The sequence below is a fragment of the Falco punctatus genome (genome assembly GCF_963210335.1).
Source record: "Falco punctatus genome assembly, chromosome: 14".
In the NCBI taxonomy this organism is placed as follows: Eukaryota; Metazoa; Chordata; class Aves; order Falconiformes; family Falconidae; genus Falco; species Falco punctatus.
This window is the reverse complement of record NC_137594.1, coordinates 2,507,686-2,528,859: the sequence shown is the minus strand read 5'-3', so window position 1 is coordinate 2,528,859 and position 21,174 is coordinate 2,507,686. Positions and strand designations below refer to the sequence as shown.

The window sequence follows — 21,174 nt, the reverse complement described above, 5'->3', positions numbered from 1 at the left end:
TGTCCCACGGCCCCTGTAGTGCATCATGGAGGGGGGGTGCCCCTAAGCACCCCAAGAGCATGGCTTCTTACCTCCCCACAGCTCACCCCAGTGCTTCCTAGTACAGCACAGGTGGGTGGCAGTCCTTCCCCTCCATCTCAGCTTGCCCACCCTGGCTAGCAGGGCTTGCACTGCAGGGCCCCAGTCTGGGCTCCCTATAGTGCCCAGCACTATACTGGGCTCCCGCTCAGGTATGGTCCCCCAGCTGCCTGATCGGCACAACCCAGCATCACACGGGCTCTGTTTTGTTTCCCAGTCTGGTATCCCTGGAGCAGCTGGGCAGTTGCAGTCCCATGGGGCTTGGCCAGGGCAGCACCAGCCCACAGGCTTGTGCAAGGCTGGGGCCACCAGGGCTCCCACACACAGGGGCTGCCAAGGGGGACAGGGGTTAAACTCCCACCCCAGGGCAAGAGGGGAGCATCCCTCTGTGCCAGTCCTGCTCCAGGTGCCAATAGCACAGTCAGTGCCCTGAGCAGCAGGACCACCAGCAGTGGGGGGGCATCTTTCATCCCCTTAAGTGGAGCAAGAGCAGGAGCTGCCACAAGCTGTTTGGGGATTTTGCGCTGTGCCCTCCTCATGGCTTGCCTGCAGTGCCAGGAGGGGGTCCCAGTTGTGTGCCGGGGGTGCGGGCCAGGCCTTGCATGCCAGCCAGGGTGCTGGGGTGGCAAGGAGGAGGAAGGCAGCAGCTCCCTCAGGGAGCAGTTGCCACAGGTCACCTCCTTGCGTGTTCTTGCACCACCACCCAGCACAGCCCCACAGTGCCAAGTAGAGCAAGTGGCTGATATCCCCCCAGCCAACAAAGATGGGTTGAGACACAGCTGAAGTTAGCAGAGCTTTACTTAAATAAATATATTTACAGAGCAGCAGATAATACAAAGAGCTGGCCCCATTCAGGCAGCGGGATGCAAGGAGAGGCTGTGCTGGGCACTATGGCAACCTCCCCTGGGGCATTGACCTAGCGGGGTGCTGAGACCCCCAGGAACTGAGGGGAGGTGACAGAAGGGGGGACAGGGCACCAGCTCACTGCAGTGTCTTCCTGCGGGGCAGGGGTGGGAGGCTGCAGGGCAGGAGGTTCTGCAGTGCGGGGCTGCTCTCCGCTTCCTTTGGCTCCTCTGTGGCATCCAGGAGCTGCTGCATGTAGCAGGAGGTGCCAAGCAGGACATGGCCGGTGGCCTGCATGGTGAAGAGTGTCCAGCGCAGGGCTTCCCTAGGCAGGGAGGAAGGGGATGAGCATGCCTCTTTGCAGCCCACAGAGGGGATGGGCAGCAGGGCTGGTCCCCCACTGCAGCATCCCCATTCCCAGAGCCATCTCTGGGCGCCCCTCCCCAGTACTCACTTCATCAGCCGCCTGGCCCCGTAGCAGCGCAGGTCGTAGGACATGCTGTAGGTGCCATAGAGTGTGGCTTTGACATTGAGGCACCCCAGGTCCCGCGGGTTGGTCTTGTAGAGGTCAAAGGTGACACAGGCGACATCAATCCTCCGAGGGGGCTTGTGGGAGAGGCTCAGCTGGTAGCCAGACGTCTAGGGGAGAGTGGGAACGGGATTACCTATTGGTACCCTCACCCTCCTCCCAGTCCCACTTCACCCAGCATCCCAGGTACATCCCAGCAAGCATCGCATCTCCCCACTGATCCCAGCGTGGGATGCAGACAGGATAAAGCAGGCTCGTGCACTCACCTTGGAGGCAGCCCAGGTTTGCCCCTTGCTCAGGGCCATCAGCACCGTGCCCTCCTCCAGTGTCTGGAAGAAAGCCTCCGTCTCCACCACAGTGCCATCCTCATCCAGCACCAGCGAGATGGGACCCGGGGCGAGCAGGGCGCTCTGAGCCTGTGGAGGTGCAGGGGGTGAGCAGGGCTGAGGGGCAGCTAGCCCACCGCCCACCCAGGTGGAGAGACAGTCCCCAGCCAGCCGTGGCTCACCTGGCACAGCAGCTCGGCAAGGCTCTGCGCCATGATGCCCTTGCGCACGCTGCGGTCCCAGTTGCAGACACGGTAGGGCCGGGGCCGTGGGGCCGGGCTCAACAGCAGCTGCTGGGTCATGGAGGCACTTGCTGAGACACATCTGGGGAGGGATGGAGGGATTGGGGTGTCCTGAGACCTGCAGCCAGCCCTGGGCAGTGCCAGCCCGCGCCAGGACTCAGTGGGAGCAGCACATCCGCTCGGGGAGCTGAGAGGTACTAAAGCAGGGAGGGCTCCGGTGTCCCCCACCCTGGGGACGGTGGCTTCCAGCACTTACTTGGAGACAGGAGCAGCCAGGCGCAGGCTCAGTGACTTGGCGTAATCCATCTTGGCAAACAGCACGGTCCAGCCTGCTGAGGAGGAAGGATTCAGCCTTGGGCCAGGGTGGTCTGTCCAGAACTGCTTCAGGAGACCCCTACCCACCAGCACCTCCCGCGCTCGGCTCCAGCACAGCACTGAGCCGGCACCCCAGCGCCGCTGCCTTTACGCGGGGGCTGTGCCTGCCCTTTGGCCGGGGCTAGGCTGGCGGTGGCCGCCCGGGCAGAGTCCCCCTGCCAGCACGGCTCTTGCGCAAAGCGGCACATGGGGCTGTGAGTCAGTGCTGGAGCAGAGGTGAGACACCAGCACCGGGCTGCACCCCCACACCAGCCCACGAGGGCTCTGGGAATCAGGGGCGCCCACGATAGTGACCCCAGCCCTGCAGCTCCAGGGACATCTCCAGCCAGGAACCCACAGGGAGGGTCCTGTGGACCACAAGCACCACCACTCACCCCCAGCAGGTACCAACACCTCCATGCCAGATCGGCCCCACCACATTTATATATATTTTGCAGTGACCCCGCCCACCCAGCCCCACCCTTCCTGCCTCAGCCAATCACCCCCTGGCCTGCTGCCACAAGGGGAGGAGCTAGTCAAGGGGGCGGGACCAGCCTGGCACTGCTGCCCGGGTTGCTGTGACAGGGTGATGGGGGGGCAACCACCAGACAGCTCCAGGGAGCATCCCCCTGTCCCAGGGACCACGAGCATCCTCCTGCCCCAGAGAGCATCCTCCTGCCCCATGAACCATCAGCATTCCCCTGTCTCAGGGAGCATCCTCCTGCCCTGACCACCAGCATCCTCCTGCCCTGACTGCTAGCAGCCTTCGGGCTGCCTCACCATCGTTTCTCCCTCCGGGCTGCCTCAGCATCACTTTTCTGGGCTGCCCACAGTAAGCCCCCTCCCACTGTTCCCAGTAAACCCCTTCCCAGTAGCGAGCCTCCTCCCAGTGCTCCCGGTAAGTAGCCTCCTGGGCATTTTGTGCCTCTGGGATGTCTCCCCAGGGCAGAATTTGGCCCCGTGTCAGGGAGCTGGGAGAGCAAGGGGCCCAGGGGGCTGTTGCGACAGTGGGGATAAGGGGCACGGTGCTCGGTGCCCAGGCGGAGAGGCCAAGCTGGCTGGAGGGGAAGGGGCGGCCATGGCTCCCTGGTGAGCTGCGGTTGCCATGGGGCTACTGTGGGGCCATTGGTCCCAGACCTTGGGGCTGCTGCAGAGGATGCTGAGCCAGGATGCAGGGCAGCTGGGCCATGTGGGTGCTGGGTAGCCCCAGGGTTGGGGTCACATCCTGTGCTGAGCACAGAGCAGCCCCAGCCACAGGCTCCCACAAAAGCAGAAGTTGCATTGAGGATGGAGGCCCGTGGACACACACCCAGCATGGGGGATGCCCAGGCAGCCTGGCAGCACTGAGGGTAGCTCATTAACACTCTGGTTAATGGGGACAGGGTGCTGAGCAGGCTGGTGAGGACCTGTGACCATGCTCTGGCCACTGGCCCTGGCTCCCCTTGGCACTGGGAGCAGGTGGAGCAGCGCCCGCAGCACCATCCCAGCTGGGGTACAGGGCTGCTCGGGCAGGCTGCACCCCATGGCCCTGAGCCATCATCCCGGCATGTTTGTGTGCATGCGTGAGTGAGCACATGCGTGTTCCTCCACCTATGCAGGCAGACCTTCATGTGTGTGTCCATCTTCATGCACATCCATACAGAGAAGTGCATTTGCACGTGTCTGTACCTCTGTGTGTGCCTATGTGCATATGCTCATGCATGCATCCATGTAAGTGCATGTGTGTTCATACATTTCTGTGTGTGCATATGCGTGGGGGTATGTGTGAATGTGAATGTACCCATGTGTGCACGTTCCCATACCTCCACGTGTGCATTCGCATCCATATACCTCCCCATGCATGCCTATCCCCATGCTTATGCATGTGTGCCTAACATGTGCACACACATCTAGCTGCATGTGTCCACCTGCATGTATGTGCATCTCCACGTGTGCATGCACATGTCTATCTCCATGTGCACATGTACCCGTCTGCATATGTAAACATGTACCTCTACGTGTTCATGCATGCCTGTGCTCCTCCTCAGATGTGCGCCCCTCCCTGTGTGTGTGTGTGTGCATATGTGCACGTGCACCCATGCACATCTGTGCAAGCACGTTTGCACCTCCCTGTGCATGCATGTGCACCCGTGCACATATGCACATACACGTGTGCATCCCTCCCTGTGTGCACGTGTAGGTATGCATGTATGTATGCACGACCACGCACACCTGTGCGCGCACACGTGCCCACGCCCCGCCGCGGGCGCGTGCCCTTTACGGCACGGCCGGGCCAGCTGCGCATGCGCACACAGGGAGGGGTGTGGCGAAGGGAGCGCGCCCTCCTGCCCCCCCCTCCCCTCCCCCCGGCGCGAGGGCCGTCGCGCCTGGATGACGTCACGCCATGGCCGCCCTGCGCCGCCGCGAGTAGAGGCCCCGTCCCGCGCCGCAGCCGCCGCTTCGCCGCCCCCCCCCGCCCCGCGCCTGCCCCCGGCTCACCCCCGCCCACCGCCCCGGCCCGGCCCGCCGCGTCCGCCCGCCCAGGTGAGCTGCCGCCCGCACGGCGCGCTCGGCGGGCTTCGGTTGCGGCCTAGCGCCGGCGAGGGGGAGGCGGGCCCGGGCCCGGGCGCCGGCGGAACCGGGTGGTGAGCGGCCGCGGGGCGGGGGGTGGGGGGGGCGGCGGCCAGCGCCCGGGGGGGTGCTGGGAGAGGAGGGGCGGCCCTCGCTGGGGATGGGGAGGGCGGGCCCAGCGCGGGGGGGGGGCCGTTGCGGGGAGGGGAGCGGGGAGAGGGAGGGCGGCAGCCCATGGTCGGAGCGGAGTGGGGAGACGGCCCTGAGTGGGGGGTGGGGAGCGGGTACTTGGCGTGGGCATCCCCTAGTTGGGGGGGGGGGGGGGGCTGTGCTCTGGGGAGGCCGCCTCCTTTGGCGGGGGTGCAGCCTTACCTTGAGGGGGGTGTTGAGCCCGAGGTAGTGGGGGGGGCTGGTGGGGATGGGAAGGGGCAGCCTTAGTTTGGGGTGGGTGTTATAGAAGCGAGTGGTTTGAACTGGGGGCACTGGGGAGGGAGCTGGCCTTTTGGGGGGTAGTTTGGGGGGGTGTCCGGCCCCCTAGGGTACAGGCAGCTTTGACTGTCGTGTCCCCCTGTCATCCCCCCCCAGCCAGGCAGGTGGAAACAGGGAGAGCTCCAGCAGCCTCGGCCTGGGGGGCACAGCAGAAGGACCTCAGCCTGGCAGGAGGCCCTGTGAGGTAAGGGAGGCACAGGGGGAGCTGGGGTCTGCAGTGGGAAGAAGGGCCGGGGAATCACAGTGGCATGTGGGTGTCTCTTCTGTGATGGGTGGGTGGGCGCATCACCCATGGGGGTCCATTCTGCGATGGGTGGGCTCATCACCCATGCAGTGCTGCTTTTAGTTGTCCGCCCAGCGCAGCAGGAGCTGCGAGCGCTCACTGCTCAGAGCTGCTGTTGTCTTTGCTACTGTTATAATACGTAGCTGCTGCACATGGTTCAAATTCCCTCCCTGAGTTGCTTTAGCAGGGTTGTCTCTTCTCAGAGCTGTCCTTCTGGCACCCACACTAACAGTGTTTTCTTTTACTGCCATCGGTAGCTCACAACTTCTGCAACAACTGTTAACAGTGCTGCTTTGGCTGTAGCAAGAGCAGCACCTCCAAGGCATGAATTCTTTCTCCTGGCCTTCCTAAGGTTTGCCTAGATGAAGGAAAAGAGTTGCGGTCTAATCAAGACAATTCTTTGCAACACTGCTAATTCAGTGTTCTAAGTAAAGTTAGCCTCTTGAGTGTGATTAGCCATAAATCCTACAGAATACAGGCATAATTGTACTTGTTTTCTTCATGGGACCGAGGAATTGATAATTCAAAATTAGCATTTGCCAGCGGAGAGCTGCAGGAAGAGCCGTGTGTGCTCCAGCAACAGGGAAATCAGTTACACTGTGAAAACAAACTCCAGCTGCTTACAGCGCCATTTCTCTTCAGGTTTCGGTCCCAAAGTCTGCCCAACAGAAAGCAGTGGTTAAGGTTCTGGATTGGAGCTCTCTGAGCCCTTCTTTAACAGTCAGCTTGCTAAAAAATGGCTGTCACCAAGCACTTCTCTTGAATTAATACCAAAAGGCAGCTCAGTTTTCTGCATTAAAAGCTTCCTTGACAGCTGCTAGGTAATTGAAGTTTGCTATGCGTCTTCAAAGTCAGTGCTTCTCCAAGGATGACAGATAAGTGTGTATTTTGGTTAATTAACCCTGCTAATGACTGTAGTTTCGTTCAAAGCAAAGGACTGGCTGCTTTGCTTTTGTTCTACACGTCTTTAGAGTTTTATGTGATGTTCCTTTCCTGGATCACGAGGCATTTTATTTCCTTCTCTTCCTGTTGTCACTACTCTTCCATATTTTTTCGCTGTTGTGGTTCCTGCCCTTCATTTCTGTTTTCCAGTTTTTTGTTGTTTCTCTTCTGACTTGCCCTGTCAGCGCTATTTCCCATTCATTCTCCTTAAATCACTCATCATTCTTCGCCCATCCTCGTGGCTGGACTTGGACCATGCTCCAGAACTTTTCTGGTCTGCATTAACCCCTGGTTTTCACGTATCCGATTAATGGAAATGTTTTGATTTTGCATCAAGCTCTTTGGCTTTTAAAGTGTTTTTTATCCTTTCTGTCACAAAGATTTCTGCCTGCAGCAAAAAAGGTTCCTTGCTTCTTTCCTTCATATCTGTCCTGTGACCACCCCAGGAGCTGTGAGGTCTCTGCTCAGGGGTACAGAAGTTGGGTACGTGCTTGGTTCTTGCCGTCTGACTGATGTGTAGGATTTCAAGACTGAAGCTGATGGCTCTGTCAAGCTCCAGTTTTCTATATGGTACTTGGTGCCTTCCTGCTACCAGAGGTGCTGGAACCATCTGAGCCGTTGATTCCCATACTATATCCAAGGTGTATTCCTCATTCATGTGGAAAAATCTTTTTGTGGCACCATATAAAGGTGCCTTGGAGGGGGGAATTTAATGAATGGAAATAATGCTTGCCAGGAGTACTTTTTTCCTTGGTGACTGTTTCCAATCCTGTCTCAACTCACAGGTGTATGTATCAGTATAGGTGCTGCAGTGGGTTAGAGCAAGCTGCCATCCTTTCCATATGAGTTCCACTTCATCTGCTCCCAAGACACTACCTGCAGCAGCAAGTCAGTTGTACACAAAGCCTGACCTTGTAGGCTTAATTGAAGATGCTGCTCAAACTTTTCATGAGTTCTAATTGGAAGCAGCGCAGCATAGACCAGGAAGAAAAAGAAATTGAGCCTCTTGGCAGCAACGGGCAGCATTGAGAGCCACGGATCCAGAATGTGTGTCAGTGTCAGGCTGCACTGCCTTAGAGTAGTGTCCAAGGTACATGTATGATCAGACTAAAAGCTGGTTGACATTTCTTCGTTCTAGTTTTGCACCTTTTGATGTTGTTCATTTAAAAGAGAGTAGAAGTTGGGCTTGTTCTTTGAAAACAGACCTGCTGCAAAGAATTCCAACGTGTTGACTCACCTACCTCTTGCACTGGGCAAATCATCTAACAAAAGTGTAAGATTAAAAATATTTAAAATCTATCCTGGGATTACCTGGCAATATTGAAGTTGAGCTTTAAAAAGCAACTTTAGAGTAGCAAAGGGCTTTTCTCTTACTGCCTGTAGGGCTGTGTCAAGGCTTTTTCATCTCAATGTTATATTTTAAGTTACGAAAAGTCTTGAATATCATTAAGCTTTGGAAAAAATACATTATAAAGTGGCTGAAGCAGATGAATTTAAATTTCCATAATACCACCTCAGTGTGCAGTGCCTTTTTACCTGGGGAGTGGGGTGAAGAATCTCTGTAATTTTAAATGTTTTCCAATAACGTGGAACAGAATGGGCCCCTTCATTGTTGCATCCAGGTCCTTGCAGGTGAGGATGGCAATGTGAATGCCTAACTTAAAAGGAGCATCTCTGTTCCACTGTATGCAAGCCATGAAACACTGACAAATTAAGGAGTAGTTAATCCTTCATTCCCTAATTTGATAAATTCCAGAGTTCAGTCCGTGAAACTTCAGCTCTGCCTCCTGTTGATTATGTATTGTGTAACTAAAAGCTGCTCTTTTCTGCCAGACCTGACTGTGTGTGTGAAGCAGCTGCCTTGGAGGCCAGTCAGGGCTGTGTGCTGAGTGAGCATGCTGGCTGTGCCTCTTCCAGCAGCCTGTGCACGTGCAGGGAGAGAGGTGAGGGGCTGCAGGGAGAGAAGACACGTTTGTGCCAAGAAAAGCTGCAGATCATTGCAGCCTAATGTCCCCTAAGGACGCCAGGCTGCTGTAGCCTTTTTCATCCAGGATCTAGGTGATGCTAGGCATGTCTCTTCAGAGTGCTTTCCGTCATGTCTAGATACCTGGTGACCAAAGGGCCGAACTTAGGTTTGCAAAAACCAGGTGTTCTCCGTTGTAGCTGGGTGTAGTGGAGTTCCGCTTGGTGAGCTGAGCATGATGCAGAGGCATTGATACTGAAAACAAGATGGTAAAGCCCCAGGTCTCTTGTTGAGGAGATTTCTTCACTTTCTATTTTTGGTAGTCTGTCTCTAATACTGCTGCCTCACAGCACTAGCAGGGACGCTGCAAGCCAACAGGGGCAGGCTGGAGGCAGGAGAATCCAGACGGAGCAACTGGAGGGAAAGTCTTGCTTGACCTGACTGCTGTCTGTGGGGTCAGCGAGTGCCGTCTGGCTCACACCTGGGAGGGTGGCATGTGCGTACTGCGGGTGCAATGGCTGGAAAGTTTAGCTGCCAGATCCTCAATTTTTTTCAGTGAGAACGTCTGAGCTGCTTTTAAGGGGCTTTCAACTCAGGGAGGCACACACAAGAGATTCTAGGGACAGTAAATGACATGCTTTTGGCTGAAAGTGTGCCCTACTATTGCGTTTGCACCAAGGCGCCTCAATGGAAAGGCTGTACCAGCTTGTTTAGCCTGGCAAAGTGAGGGTTTTGTGAGCCTTGTCTGAAACACTTGGTGACCTGTCCTGAACTATTCTGTTTCAGACATGCGGAAAAATTGGACATGCTTTGAGCAAATAAGTCAGTCTTGTAATAGAAGAGGTTGCGGAGCTTTGGCCAAAGGCAGCTTTGCCTAAACTGCCTGTAATTTTAAAGATACCTCTGAAGATAAAACACTGCTAAGTGAGAAGTATCATTATAATACCTGGTTCTTGCTCCATCGTCCTGAGCTAGAAGTCAAACAGTCTTGTCTGTAAGTTAGAAGTTAACCTTGCAGGGTTCCAGAGATTTGGGATAAACTGTGATTTGCAGATTATTCTGAAACAGAGCTTGGGACACGCATTTTAAACTGGAGTTAAACTTGCCACCACGCGAAGAGTAAATCCATTGGAGCTTGAAAGGAAACTTGGGTGGCTAGAGCAAGTGAAGTACTCTGGCACTTCACAAAACTCTTACTATGGTACTCTTGCCTGTCATAATGTTTGATATTTCTTTTTTTTTCTGCAAATGAGTGACTATGAGTAATACAGACTTGCTCAGTGATAAGGTGTTCTCCCATGTCGGATCACACTTCTGTAACGTTGCTGTTGCCATAAAGCTGCTTGTTGGAATACTGTACCTTCTTCCCTCGCTCTCCTCCTGGGCTCAGAGCCTTGGGCCTGAACAGAGCTAACGAATGGCTGGAAAAAGGTTGTTTTAGGGGTGTTATCTGCCCCATTGCAGGAGGAGTTGCTGTGGCAGCGAGTTAGTGGAAGGAAGCCTAACTTTTGGATGGCTGCTAGAGCAGCATCTTGCCATCATGTGGCAGAACTGCTGTCTAGTCCTGTTCCATCACTAGTCTGGCAGTTTTCTTTTAATTTCCATTTCCCTATTTTTTCCTGCTTCTGATTTTACCCTTGCATATCGTGGGTTTCCTTTGGGGTGTTTCCATGCAGCTGTAGGTGAGATTGAAGCAGAAATCCAGTTCGTTGGTTTTGGGGTGTCTTTTCTTGCCTGCTAGTGAACTTGGAGCAACAGCCCTTGGAGACTGGCTGGACTGGGGCTCTCACTGCAATAATTTGGCATAAGAGGTGGTGGAGGAACTGTAAGTGCCTTCTGTGCGTTGCCTCACTGCCTGCGCAGATAGAGGCACGGTGAGGATGGAAGGCCTGTTGCTGAGGGGAAATTTGCTGTTACCTGAATCCAGGGAGTACACACCAAAACTGGGCCGCCTGGATTTTGTGAACCCTTTTCAATTGGGCTGTCATTTATTCTGTTTCTTATCATTTCTGATTAATAGGAAATTATTGGGACTGATGGATGCCTGGATTTTTAAAATAGCTTTAATAGTTGCTGGTGGAGGTGGATGTTTTATACTTACCACCTTAGGTGGTGGTGAGAATGCGTTCATATTTGTTTTCCCCCATCCCTCTAAAGGTCTCAATGTCGAATGCAGAAGGGCATTTGGTTCACTTAGATGCTTTTTTCTTTGGTGCTGCTTATTTGCAAATGAGAAAACAAATTTCCTGAATACATCTGCCCTTGACAGCTTTTATATTTCTACTGGCCTGGTAAGGCTGACCTTTCAGATGTAATACACTAAGTTGTTCTACATGCACGCAAAGTGTAACTTCTCAGGCTCTTAAACAATTGAAATCACCGCCATAAACTTGCTGTTAAAGCCAGTAACAATTTGTGCAAGCATTTATGAACTGAGCATCAACCTTTCTATACTCAGTAAGAATATAATTTTGGATTACATCCTGTTTAACTGCCCAAAGTCGCTATATCCAGGAGGCAATTGCTGTCTTTTAATTGGGATTTTAACTTTTCAGTAAAAATCAAAACTTTGGTTATAAGCAAGAGACATCTTCAAATGTGCAGAGAAAACAGAGTAGCTGGTAGGAAGCTCAAAATGTGACTCCGCTGCTGCTCAGGGTCCTGTTGAATGTTTAGGTCATCCTCATGTATATCAGTTAGCTAATACCCGTGTGGGGCTTTGAAGACTTGAAGTAGAGCATAGTTGTTAGGTATGAATGCGTAGATGCATACTGCTTCTGGGAGTGGTTTTCTTTTTTCTTTTTTCTTTTTTTTTAAAGCTCCTTCTCTGTAGACCTCCCATAGTATAACAAGCAGCATTTTCTCAAATGTGACTTTCATCTTGAGAGTTTACTGGAAATACCAGTTAACGTCTTCAGTAGGGTGAAGGCAAGAGTTATTATCTCAGTGATGACAGTGCATCTGGCAGTGTACAAGACATAAATACAACAGCCCTGGTCTTTGCAAGTTTATGAAGAAGCAGACGAGTAGCACGGATAACAAAGTTGTCATGCCTTCGTGGTTTCCAGGCGTGGGCTCTTAGCATACGGAAGAGATGCTGCATGTTCCCTGCGCTTACCCCTCCTGCTGTGTTTCAGCACTGAGATTCCCAATTCTGTCATTACCAAGATGGTTTGGGTTTCAGATGCTGTGAAGGCTTGAATTTGCTTTGGTTGTGTTTACAGCACGTGGCGTTCTGTTTGGATGCTGTGGCTTGGTGTGCCTTCTGCCTGTCTGTTCTTGCTCTTTGATGGTAAATAACCACCTTTACTGTGCAGAACCAGTCAGAGGAGCACAGCAGAGTCACAGGGTGGGTCAGGAAAAGGTTAAGTAGCAGAGAGCTGCCTAGCGTTAATAACTTTTATTTAGCAAAGGATTGCTGGATGTGTTTAAAGGAGCTACCAGACTCTTGTATTTTTAGCATTTCTGCTCTAAGGGTCTTAAAAATAACAGGTAAAAATCTGGTAATTGATGCCACGTTTTTGTTGCACCAGCAGTAAATGTGCTTTGCAGGGAGGGTGTAGCTAGGAGCAGCTGAAGTAAAACATGATACGTATTAAGATGAAGTCCTGTTGATTTGTGACTCCACAGCTTTTCTTTAGCCCTAAATATGCTTCTGTAAGCCTTGGGTTTGTCTTTACCTTTTCATTTCTGTCTGACGGCTCCCCAGGCTTGCTTAGTACAGGCCTTTGGGTTTGGAGGAGATGACTCGTACTGAAACGGTTAATTCAGTCCCCTGGAAAGGTGCTGCCTTGAGGGGAGCTAGTGCCTCTGTTGAACTGTTCCACTGGTACAACCAGAGGACTTTGGTGGTGCTTTTATCCGAGCATTGGCCGCCTCGGTGCTGGAAAACCTGTCAAGACATCTTTCTCAGCTTGGGCACTTCTGGGGCAGCCAAGCACTGTTGGTTATTGCTGGGAGGGGGGCGTGGCGAGGAAAGAGTTGCTGTCCTTGTTTATAGTGGTAGGGACATGCTGCAGCAGGAGACCACAGCTGAAGGGTGAGAGTTTTTCATCACCAAGAGCTTTTGTCTAGATGTGAACCAGTAATCTTCCTAGTAAGAGACAGCTCAACCGGTTCCTTGGGTCAGACGGTTCTTCTATAATTTGTCTTTTGTTTTCTGGAGTAAAATAAATAGATGTATGGGTTGGGGGTTTTTCCTACTTTACATCTTTTCCCTTTCTGTTGCATTTATTATGCTTATTCTAAAGCAGACGTCTCATTTTTAACATATTCATGTCAAGCACATGTTCATACTGAGCTTCTAACAAAATTGCACGATGCAGACAGTTATGAAGTTGATCTGCTGCTTTGAAGGAATTTTGAATCTTTACTGTATAAAGCAAGTGGAAATTAGATGGCAGTACATGCACTGTCTAAATCAAACCTGATTAAAAATCCGAGAGTTTTCATGAATGCATACTGCCCTTGCTTTCACATCTATCCCGGGTGCAGTGTAAAAACCCCTGTAAAGATATAGGCTGTTTTTCCAGCATCACCATAAGTTGTGCTTCTGTGCCTCTTCTGGAGTCTGTGCAATCTGTGGTGTCGTGTGCTTATAGTTACAAAATACACCTGACAGTCTGGCCCTGTGTTCTGAAGCTTACTTGCTTGTTCACAGAGGAAACACCACTGCCAGTTGTGCCTGGGGTGAGGGCTGCCTGGGGATCTCTGATGGTGATTTGGTGCGAGTGTTTGTGCAGCCTCACCTATTAGAGCTGGTAGATGAAATTTCAGCCTTGAGCTCCGTTGCTGTATGTGAAGGGTAGCACACTCTAGTCTGGGATAATGCTGGAATCCGTTTTTTATGCAGTTTAAACCCTGTATTTCTGTCTTGAAGGTACTATAATAAACCATGTTCATGAGTTCAAGCAACCTTTTCTTCTTTAGGGGGTAAAATAAAAGAATACAAATTCTTCAGGGTGAGCCTTTCTTGATTTCGCACCTTGTTCCCCCTAACAAGTGTTGTTTTCTACCCTCCGCAGACTATTGGGTACTGATGGATGTTTCCGACAGCCCTGAGCGAAACCCCTGCTCTCCTGATGAAGAGGACCAGCAGCTTTCTGATGATGAAGTCCTGAAGGAGAGCTGTTCAGAACGGGGACTTGATGGAGAGGGTGGACAAGGCAGTGTCCTGGGAGAGGAGGAGGATGCAGCCAGGGGACTGGGTCATGGTGAAGAGGAGAACCACTCGGATGAAGAAGACCGCTTAAGTGAAACCAAGTCTCAGGAGTCTGACAACAACGAGCAGACTGGGCAGCTGAAGAGCCCTCCACCTGGCAAAGGAGAGGAGGAAGACCGGACAAATGACCTAGGTGATGAAGCATCCTCTGTCACCCGTGAACTAGATGAGCACGAGTTGGACTATGATGAGGAAGTTCCTGAGGAACCAAGTGCTGCTGCTGCAGAGGAGGACGGTGAGAAAGCTGCTGGTGAGGATGATGAAGAAGAGGAGAAAGGAGATGATGCCCCTGAAGATGAGAAAAAATCCAGCAGCAAAAGTGATGATGAAAAGGATGGCCAGGATCCCCTCAAGGAGAAGAAGAAAGAAGAAGATGATGGAGAAATTGACGATGGAGAAATTGATGTAAGTAGGAGCTGGTCTGAGGTGGGCAGAGCCCTGCAGGGAGAGACCTGTCTTTGTGTTTCAGAACTGTTTGGCTCTTAAGCTGCCATGCTTTCCTTCTTCTTTGACATGAATATCTGTTAGTTGTGTCGCTAGTGTGCAAACACCACTTTCTTTGGAGGTAAGACCATACTATGTACCAAGTCCTAAACTCAGTGGCTGGGACATTCAGCACCACATACTGTAGAAAAGCTTTGTGCTGAATATTGTCAAAGCTGTCACAAATAACCTTTGTTCCCATTGAATATGGAGGGGTTCCAGTGCTTTAAGAAACTATTCTGCCTCAGCTCTCCAGAGGACTTTTGAATGATGCCGACAGCAGATTACTTAGCCATGGATTAGGTGTTCATAAGCTGTCTCATCAGCTCAGGTTGAGAGGCTGGTGCTGTGGAGTGGCTGCCATGCTTGAGGCATCAGCTGTGTGCAGGAAGCCTGTGGCCCTGAGCTATTTGGTGGGCTCTAGCAGCATCTGGGTGCATGGAAGAGGAATGAAAGGTGCCGGGCTTTCTGGAAGCTTGGTTTTCTAACCAGGCAACCTCTGTGCATGGTTTGGGTGATGTGTTCAAGAATGCACAGTCCCAGTAGCTACTGTTTCACAGGTCAGGAGAAGTGCAGCTATTTAGAAAAGTTGAAAACTGGGTTTAATTGCATTCATGATTAGGGCAAATAGCACTCTTTATTCATGTTTGCTTTCAGATAGGAAGCACTGCAGTGCAGCAGTTGTATTTAATACAACTAGTTTTCCTCTTGCAGGCAGAAGAAGACAGGGCAAAGCGATTCTAGGGGTAGGAACCCTCCTGTTCCTGGTCTGGTGGACACCTTACTTGAATCTGAATAGTGGGAGTGCAAAAAGCAGTGCAAAGAGAAGTTGCCGGACCACAGCTTTCAGCTGGCTCTGCTCCTGGCTGTTGGTGCCCAAAGTGCTCCTGCACGGCTAGACTAGGTTGGGGCAGTGTTGTGAGAATGTCCTGGTGACCAGGCAAGGAAGCAATGGACTGTGGATGGGGTCACTGGTGGGGCTTCTCAGTTAAGGAAGGGAGGGCTTGGACCTGGGAGATGGTGTTGCTTTCCAGTCCCCGTTGCTGTGTAGCTGACCTGGCCACATGCTTGGGAGGCTGGCGGAGCCTCACTGGAGACACCATCCTCCCTTTTTATGGTTGTATATGGTGTATTTCTTGCTCTAATGGTGTTTTGACAGGTTCTGTTGCTTAAAAAAGGTGATGTAATTTTTCTTTATCGTGCCCATTCTGGCAGGTGATTTTGTTAAACACAGTCTTCCAAAAGTTTTGTCTATTTCTGATTCAGTTAGAAGGAATTTAGCATGTTGCAGGAGAGTCCAGGCAGGGGGGGGGGGAAATTCCTGGAGTCCTGACTTCATGCCTGCTTCTTGATTAAAATATGAATGCTTTCCTTTAGAGTCTAAGGCATTCTTGGGAGCGCTCTCCTTACAAAGCACAAGATGAATCTGTACTCTGGTTTTCATACATTAACTCATAACAGGGTTCCCAGCTGCCTGATTCCAAGGAGACCTCACAGAAATAAATACTTTCCCTTTTGTTCAAGTACAGCATTTGCAAAGACTTCACACAGTTCTTTTGAAAGAAGCGGAGTTGAGCTGGTTATACCATTCACGCGTCATTGAATGCCATCCCCAGCTTTGGGGGAAACTGTTAAATCTCTGCATTTTATTCTGCTTTCAGAGTTCTGTCTTGGAGGGAGGGGAATATTAATGCAAATTTTAATTTGAATATATATGTAGTCTTCTAAATCCGTTCTCGTTCAGGAGAGCTCTCTTTGCATTGCCCTCACAGGGATGCAGCAGAAGCTGTTAACCCATCTCTCTGTAGATCCTTTGTTTGTCAACAGTCAAGTGATGGTTTTTTCCTCCTTTCCAGCTGCTGAATTGATCAGGGTACATACCTTTCCTAATCTTTTCCATGTAGACAGCTGCTGTGGCTGCCACAGGGTTGCTGCGATCACCATGCAGCGGGAAAGCCTCCAGCAGATGCTCCCTCTTCAGATGTTTCATATGCTGAAAACCTCTGTGACGGTGAAATGGAGGCAGACGGAGGGAAGGTGTGGTGGGTTGACCTTGGCTGGATGCCAGATGCCCACCAAGCTGCTCGATCGCTGCCCTCCTCAGCGGAGTTGGGTGGGTGGGGGAGAAAATAAGATAGGGGGGAAAAAATGGGGGTCAAGATAAAGGCAGTTTAATGAAGCAGTAGCAAAGGCCACATGTGCAGCAGTGAAGGAAAACAAAAGATGAGTTTTTCTCTGCTTCCCATCAGCAGACGGTGTTTGACCACTTCCCGGGAAGCAGGGCTTCGGTACGCGTAGCAGTTGTTCCGGAAGATAAATGTCATAAATAACAAATGCCTCCCCCCTCCCCACCCCCACCCCACCCCTTCCTTCTTTCTTTTAGCTTTTACATCTGAGCAGACATCGTATGGTATGGAATATGCCTTTGGTCAGTTTGGGTCAGCTGTCCTGGCTGTGCCCCTTCCCAAACCTTGCCCATCCCCAGCCTGCTGGCGAGGGGGAGGTTGGAGAGCCAACCTTGATGTGCGAGCTCAGCAGCAGCCAAAACACGGGTGTGTTATCACCACCTTTGGAGCTACCAGTACAAGCACAGCGCTACATGGGCTGCTTTGGGGCTCAGCCAGACATAGTACAGAAGGCCAGGCTGCCTTTTAGGATGAATAACTGATTTCTTTGCCAGATGCCTCTGACAGCTCTCTAGTTGTGGCTGCCTTTGCCTTCTGCATCACCACCTCCTTTTAGCTCCTTCTGACTTTTCAGGTGCAGCCTAATAAAGCTGGAAGGAAGGCCCTGGAGAACAAAGGCAAAGACTGATACTTTAAAGTTTCAACAACTTTCTTTTGGAGGTGTTTCATGACTTATTTCACGCTCATCCCCTGTGGTTCTTGATCTTTAAAGCAACCTCCATCTCCCAGATTTTTTTCCTGGGGCTGCTGTGCCTGGGGATGATGCAGAGTTTTGTTTGAGCCTGTGTGGAGCTGAGGAGTGGAAGGAAAGGTGTCAAGTTGTTGCCAGAGAGGACTGGAAGAAATAGACATATGGCTTTTTTCCTGAAAAACTTCTATGTGAGATTGTTGCTCAGCATAGTGGGAAAGCATTTTATGATTAGCTATTGTAATAGCAGTCATCCTTCAGAACTTGTTGTACAGATAGAAGAGTCATGTCTGTGCTGGGTTATTGCATTAATGCAGGAATACCACTGTGTATTTTGAATTAGTGAGCAGAAGGAATTGGCTTGAGCTGAACAGGGATGACATGAATGCTGAGCAGGGGACAGTCCAGTTTAAAGGCTCTGAAGGGTTGTAGTATTACCCCACGCCAGCAGAGCCGTGGTGGCTGTCGGCGTGCTTGCTGTTAGCCTGCAGGAAGGACAGGTAATGCAATTTAGCTCATTTGCCTCGAAAGAGCATGAAGCTGCCTCTAGCTGCCTTGCACGTGATGTTGGCTAAGTGCACAGCCAGCCTCATTCAACTGAGGTATAAGATCTTAATCCACTGTACTGTTGATTTTTAGCCTTTAAGTGTATATAAGGTAAAATGATGCAGCCTGAAACTTTGGTCTGTGACATCAAGACATCCGTAACACCTGAAGGTTTTGCAGTCACCTTTGAAACACTGAAGCTGATGATCTTCCTGTTTGTAGCAGCACATTGTGAAGATGCTGTTGGGTATTTATGGTAACTTTGTATTGTTTCTCTCTTGTGTTTTGCTCCAGGGTGTGTTTTCAGTGACTGATATTTGACCATATTGTGAAATGTCAGGTCGCTGCAGAAAATGCACCACGTGAAATGTCAGCTTGTCTATCTGTTCCAGGACGATGACTTAGAAGAAGGAGAAGTTAAAGACCCCAGTGACAGAAAAGTGAGGCCACGTCCCACCTGCCGATTCTTCATGAAAGGTAATGACATGCTGTAACAGTGGGAGAAAACCAAAGATGCTGTAATTTTTGTCGTTTGATCTTTGTACCCGTTAAGCTGCTGTCTACATGATAAACTCTGCCCCAGGTGTCCTCAGTATTACCTTTCTGTTCCTTGGTGGCCGGGTGCTGAATTTACATAGAGCCAATATGCAAAAATGGCTTTGCCTGAAGTGTGGTGAGCCCAGTGGAAGCAACTAAAGGAAAACTTGCTAGTGTTTTTTAAACAGCATGAAATAAAACTGCTTGGACTGATTTAACAATCAACTACTGGTTAGAGGTTATTTTGTGGAAACCAAAAATGGCAAATGCTTGTTAGTCCTTATCAAGCTCACGCCTTGCCAAAATCTAGTTGTTTCTTGCAATCCTATATCCATCTTGCTTCCTCGCTTATTAAACTTCATTCACTGAATTTTTAAAATTGAAAATAGGGCTAGAAATGCAGTTTCTTTGTAAGAAATACCGATGTGACAGTATGTTGACACCCACTGAGCTGCTGCAGCCCCTGCAAGTGCATCTGTTGACCAGGCTCCTGTGTTGCCTGTGTAGTGGTGTCAGGTTTGGCAACTCAGGTGTAACTGTTTTCACAAGCAACCCCAAAACCCCAGCAGGATGGCGTGCTTGAGGGATGATGCTGGACCTGACAGGGCGAGATGTGCCAGTGGCCGGTACTTCCACTGGGCTGAGGAAATGGTCAACTGGAATAAAAAAAATAATCCTCATGTAAATAGAAGCTTTTTCCTCAAGCCAGAAGATTGCTGTGCACTGTATCAGAGACCACATTTCTGAAATACGATTGGGATTGTCAGCCTCAGTTGGAACAAATTGGGGTAGGAAATCATAAAACGTGTTTTTTGCTGTCTCTTAATAGAAATTCCCCAAAGTTTGTGCAACTGCACAACAGCTATTTTAGGCTCTCCTGCGGTTCTTTTAGTATAGAGAGTAGGTTTTAAAAGTTTTCTTATCTAAACTGATTCTAGCTCTCTTCCACTTCCTTCAGCTTCATCTCATTTAATGTTTGCTCATTTACTTGGTTTTATTTACAATTGCCCTTGAAAGAATTTATGAAAATCTGAAATTAAAAGAAGGGTGGAGAACAGGGTGTAGTCTTTTATTCCTTGCGTCAGTGGCACATGCAACGTAGGGAACTGCTTAGGGGGTTTCCGGAGACATGACCATCAGATACCACGTACTTGGCTTCCTGCATGTCTTCCGGTATCAAATTTTCTGCCTATGCTGAGACACGAATGTGTTGGTGATGATGGTGGAACAGGGAAGTTCCTCAGCAAGGAGAGGTGTTTGTTCCTGAATCCTTAGTGTGACATACGCCTCCGTGCAGCATGGAAGTATTTGCCTGAGTCAAAGTTCAGACTGCAGAATCTCCTGCCGCAATTGTTTTTCATTGACTTTGCGTCGGTTCAGATAACGATGACACTCACCCCTGCTCACCCCTTAAAGGCTTTATTGCCACCAGGCAGATCAGATGCTGCTCACGTGCGACCTTGGAGACATTCAGATTTTTGTCCTTGATGTGTCGAAGGGGAGCACTCACGTGGCTGTGGCTGTCCAGTAGCATGAGTGACGAGCTTGCAGAGCCTTCCAGTGAAGTAGCTTGATGTGTAGCCACCTTGATGTATGTAGCAGAGCCCCTTATTGTCAGGGCAATCGTTCCCCTTGACACCTCAGTAGGAATAGTAAGTGTTTGTGTAGGTGTCTGGCAGCCCCTACACGTGGTGCTCAAGCACCGAGAAAGGATGCGCCGCTCCCTGAGCTGCTGTGCAAAGGGATTTCTGCTCGTGTTATGCTTTTACAGTACAAAAGCATCCAGTGTTACCTCTGACTTAGAACACCAGCTCATGGTTAATCTGGGACTGATGAGGAGCATTTCCAGGGATGCAGGTGCCATGTGAATTTCTGACATGTTGCCCTGCCAGCTGAGATCAGGGATTCTTCCTTGGGCCACAGCAGTGTTAACTCCCCATTTGCCTCCAAAGTCAGTGCACTAATGCCTGAGCTAGCACAGAATTAGTGACAACTTTGATGCAGTTGTCTGCTGGGAAATCTGCAAAATATTGCCTGATGTTGAGTGGATTGCTGGAAGGAAAAAAAAAAAAAAAAAAAGGTATTTTGTTTCTAAGGCAAGCTAAATTAAAGCTGAGAATTAGCTTTGTATCCTGTTAGAGACCCCTGAATGTTACCATTTATTTCGGGGGTGGTACCTGAAGCTAATGAGCAGCTTCAGATTTGTCTGCTGCACTCCACAGTGATGTCGTCTTTCCTGCTTTGTGCTGGCAAGCCTGTGGATTTGGCTGGAGAGAAAAGCTTTAATGTACTTCATGCCTCACCAGAGCGCTGTATATTTTGGATGCACTGTGAGGTTTTCTTTGCTGTCAGGTTATATTCATTCATTGTTTTCTGTAAAAGGTAAAGTTCCTAACTTGAAATGTTTGTCATTAGTAAGACTTGAAGAGCTCATAGGCTTATTACTGCAGTTGCTTAATGGTGTGTATGCATCCATCCCTCCCTTCTCCCCTCTGTAATAAGGTTCTTGTACGTTCATCCATCTGTGACGGGATCTATTTGTTCTCTCTGGGAAGGTGGGAGGCAGGAGCATCTTTCCACATGTATGGAAACAGGTAAATCTTAACAAAGTTGTAGAGAAGAGAAGTCATGTGTCTCGAACAGCATTATTCCTTGATGGCTTTTAAATGGTTGCAGGGCTGAATAAATGCTTGCTGTAGGCATACAGGGGTCTAACAGAACTGTATCTCTGCAGGTCACTGTACTTGGGGCATGAACTGTCGATTTATTCACCCTGGCGTCAATGACAAAGGAAACTACTCCTTGATCTCCAAGCCTGAGCCCTTCTCCCCAAATGGTGCTCCTCCTATAGGCCCTCACCCATTGATGCCAGCCAACCCTTGGGTACGGATAGCTTTTCTGTGACTTTGTGGCT

General features: G+C 50.5%; 2 protein-coding genes across 10 annotated transcripts in view; one reads left to right on the top strand and one right to left on the bottom strand.

Moving 5' to 3' along the window:
- Positions 1-225: 225 nt before the first annotated feature.
- Positions 226-4,694, bottom strand: CIDEC (cell death inducing DFFA like effector c). Of its 4 annotated transcripts, none has more exons than XM_080410667.1 (5): positions 2,275-4,694; positions 1,959-2,100; positions 1,717-1,866; positions 1,376-1,560; positions 226-1,246 (listed from the first exon to the last, which is right to left on the bottom strand). In XM_080410667.1, exons 1-5 carry the CDS (start codon positions 2,322-2,324, stop codon positions 1,060-1,062), a joined length of 714 nt encoding a protein of 237 aa, XP_080266793.1. In that variant the 5' UTR covers positions 2,325-4,694; the 3' UTR covers positions 226-1,059. The 4 variants fall into 4 exon arrangements, with proteins under 4 accessions (XP_080266793.1, XP_080266791.1, XP_080266790.1 ...); XM_080410665.1 differs by having other exon boundaries at positions 1,717-2,100; positions 2,275-2,347; positions 2,768-4,694; XM_080410664.1 differs by having other exon boundaries at positions 1,717-2,100.
- Positions 4,695-4,841: 147 nt separating this feature from the next.
- The window catches only part of ZC3H18 (zinc finger CCCH-type containing 18), a 48,802-nt gene continuing 32,469 nt past the window's right edge, over positions 4,842-21,174 (top strand). For 4 of the 6 annotated variants that reach the window (XM_080410642.1, XM_080410640.1, XM_080410639.1 and 1 more), the window contains exons 1-4: positions 5,449-5,595; positions 13,624-14,225; positions 18,116-18,200; positions 20,995-21,143. In XM_080410642.1, coding sequence (XP_080266768.1) covers positions 13,638-14,225; positions 18,116-18,200; positions 20,995-21,143 — 822 coding nt within the window. In that variant the 5' untranslated portion in view covers positions 5,449-5,595; positions 13,624-13,637. Of the gene's footprint in view, positions 4,896-5,448; positions 5,596-13,623; positions 14,226-18,115; positions 18,201-20,994; positions 21,144-21,174 lie in introns of those variants that run through there. The other 2 variants (XM_080410637.1, XM_080410641.1) reach the window with 2 other exon arrangements.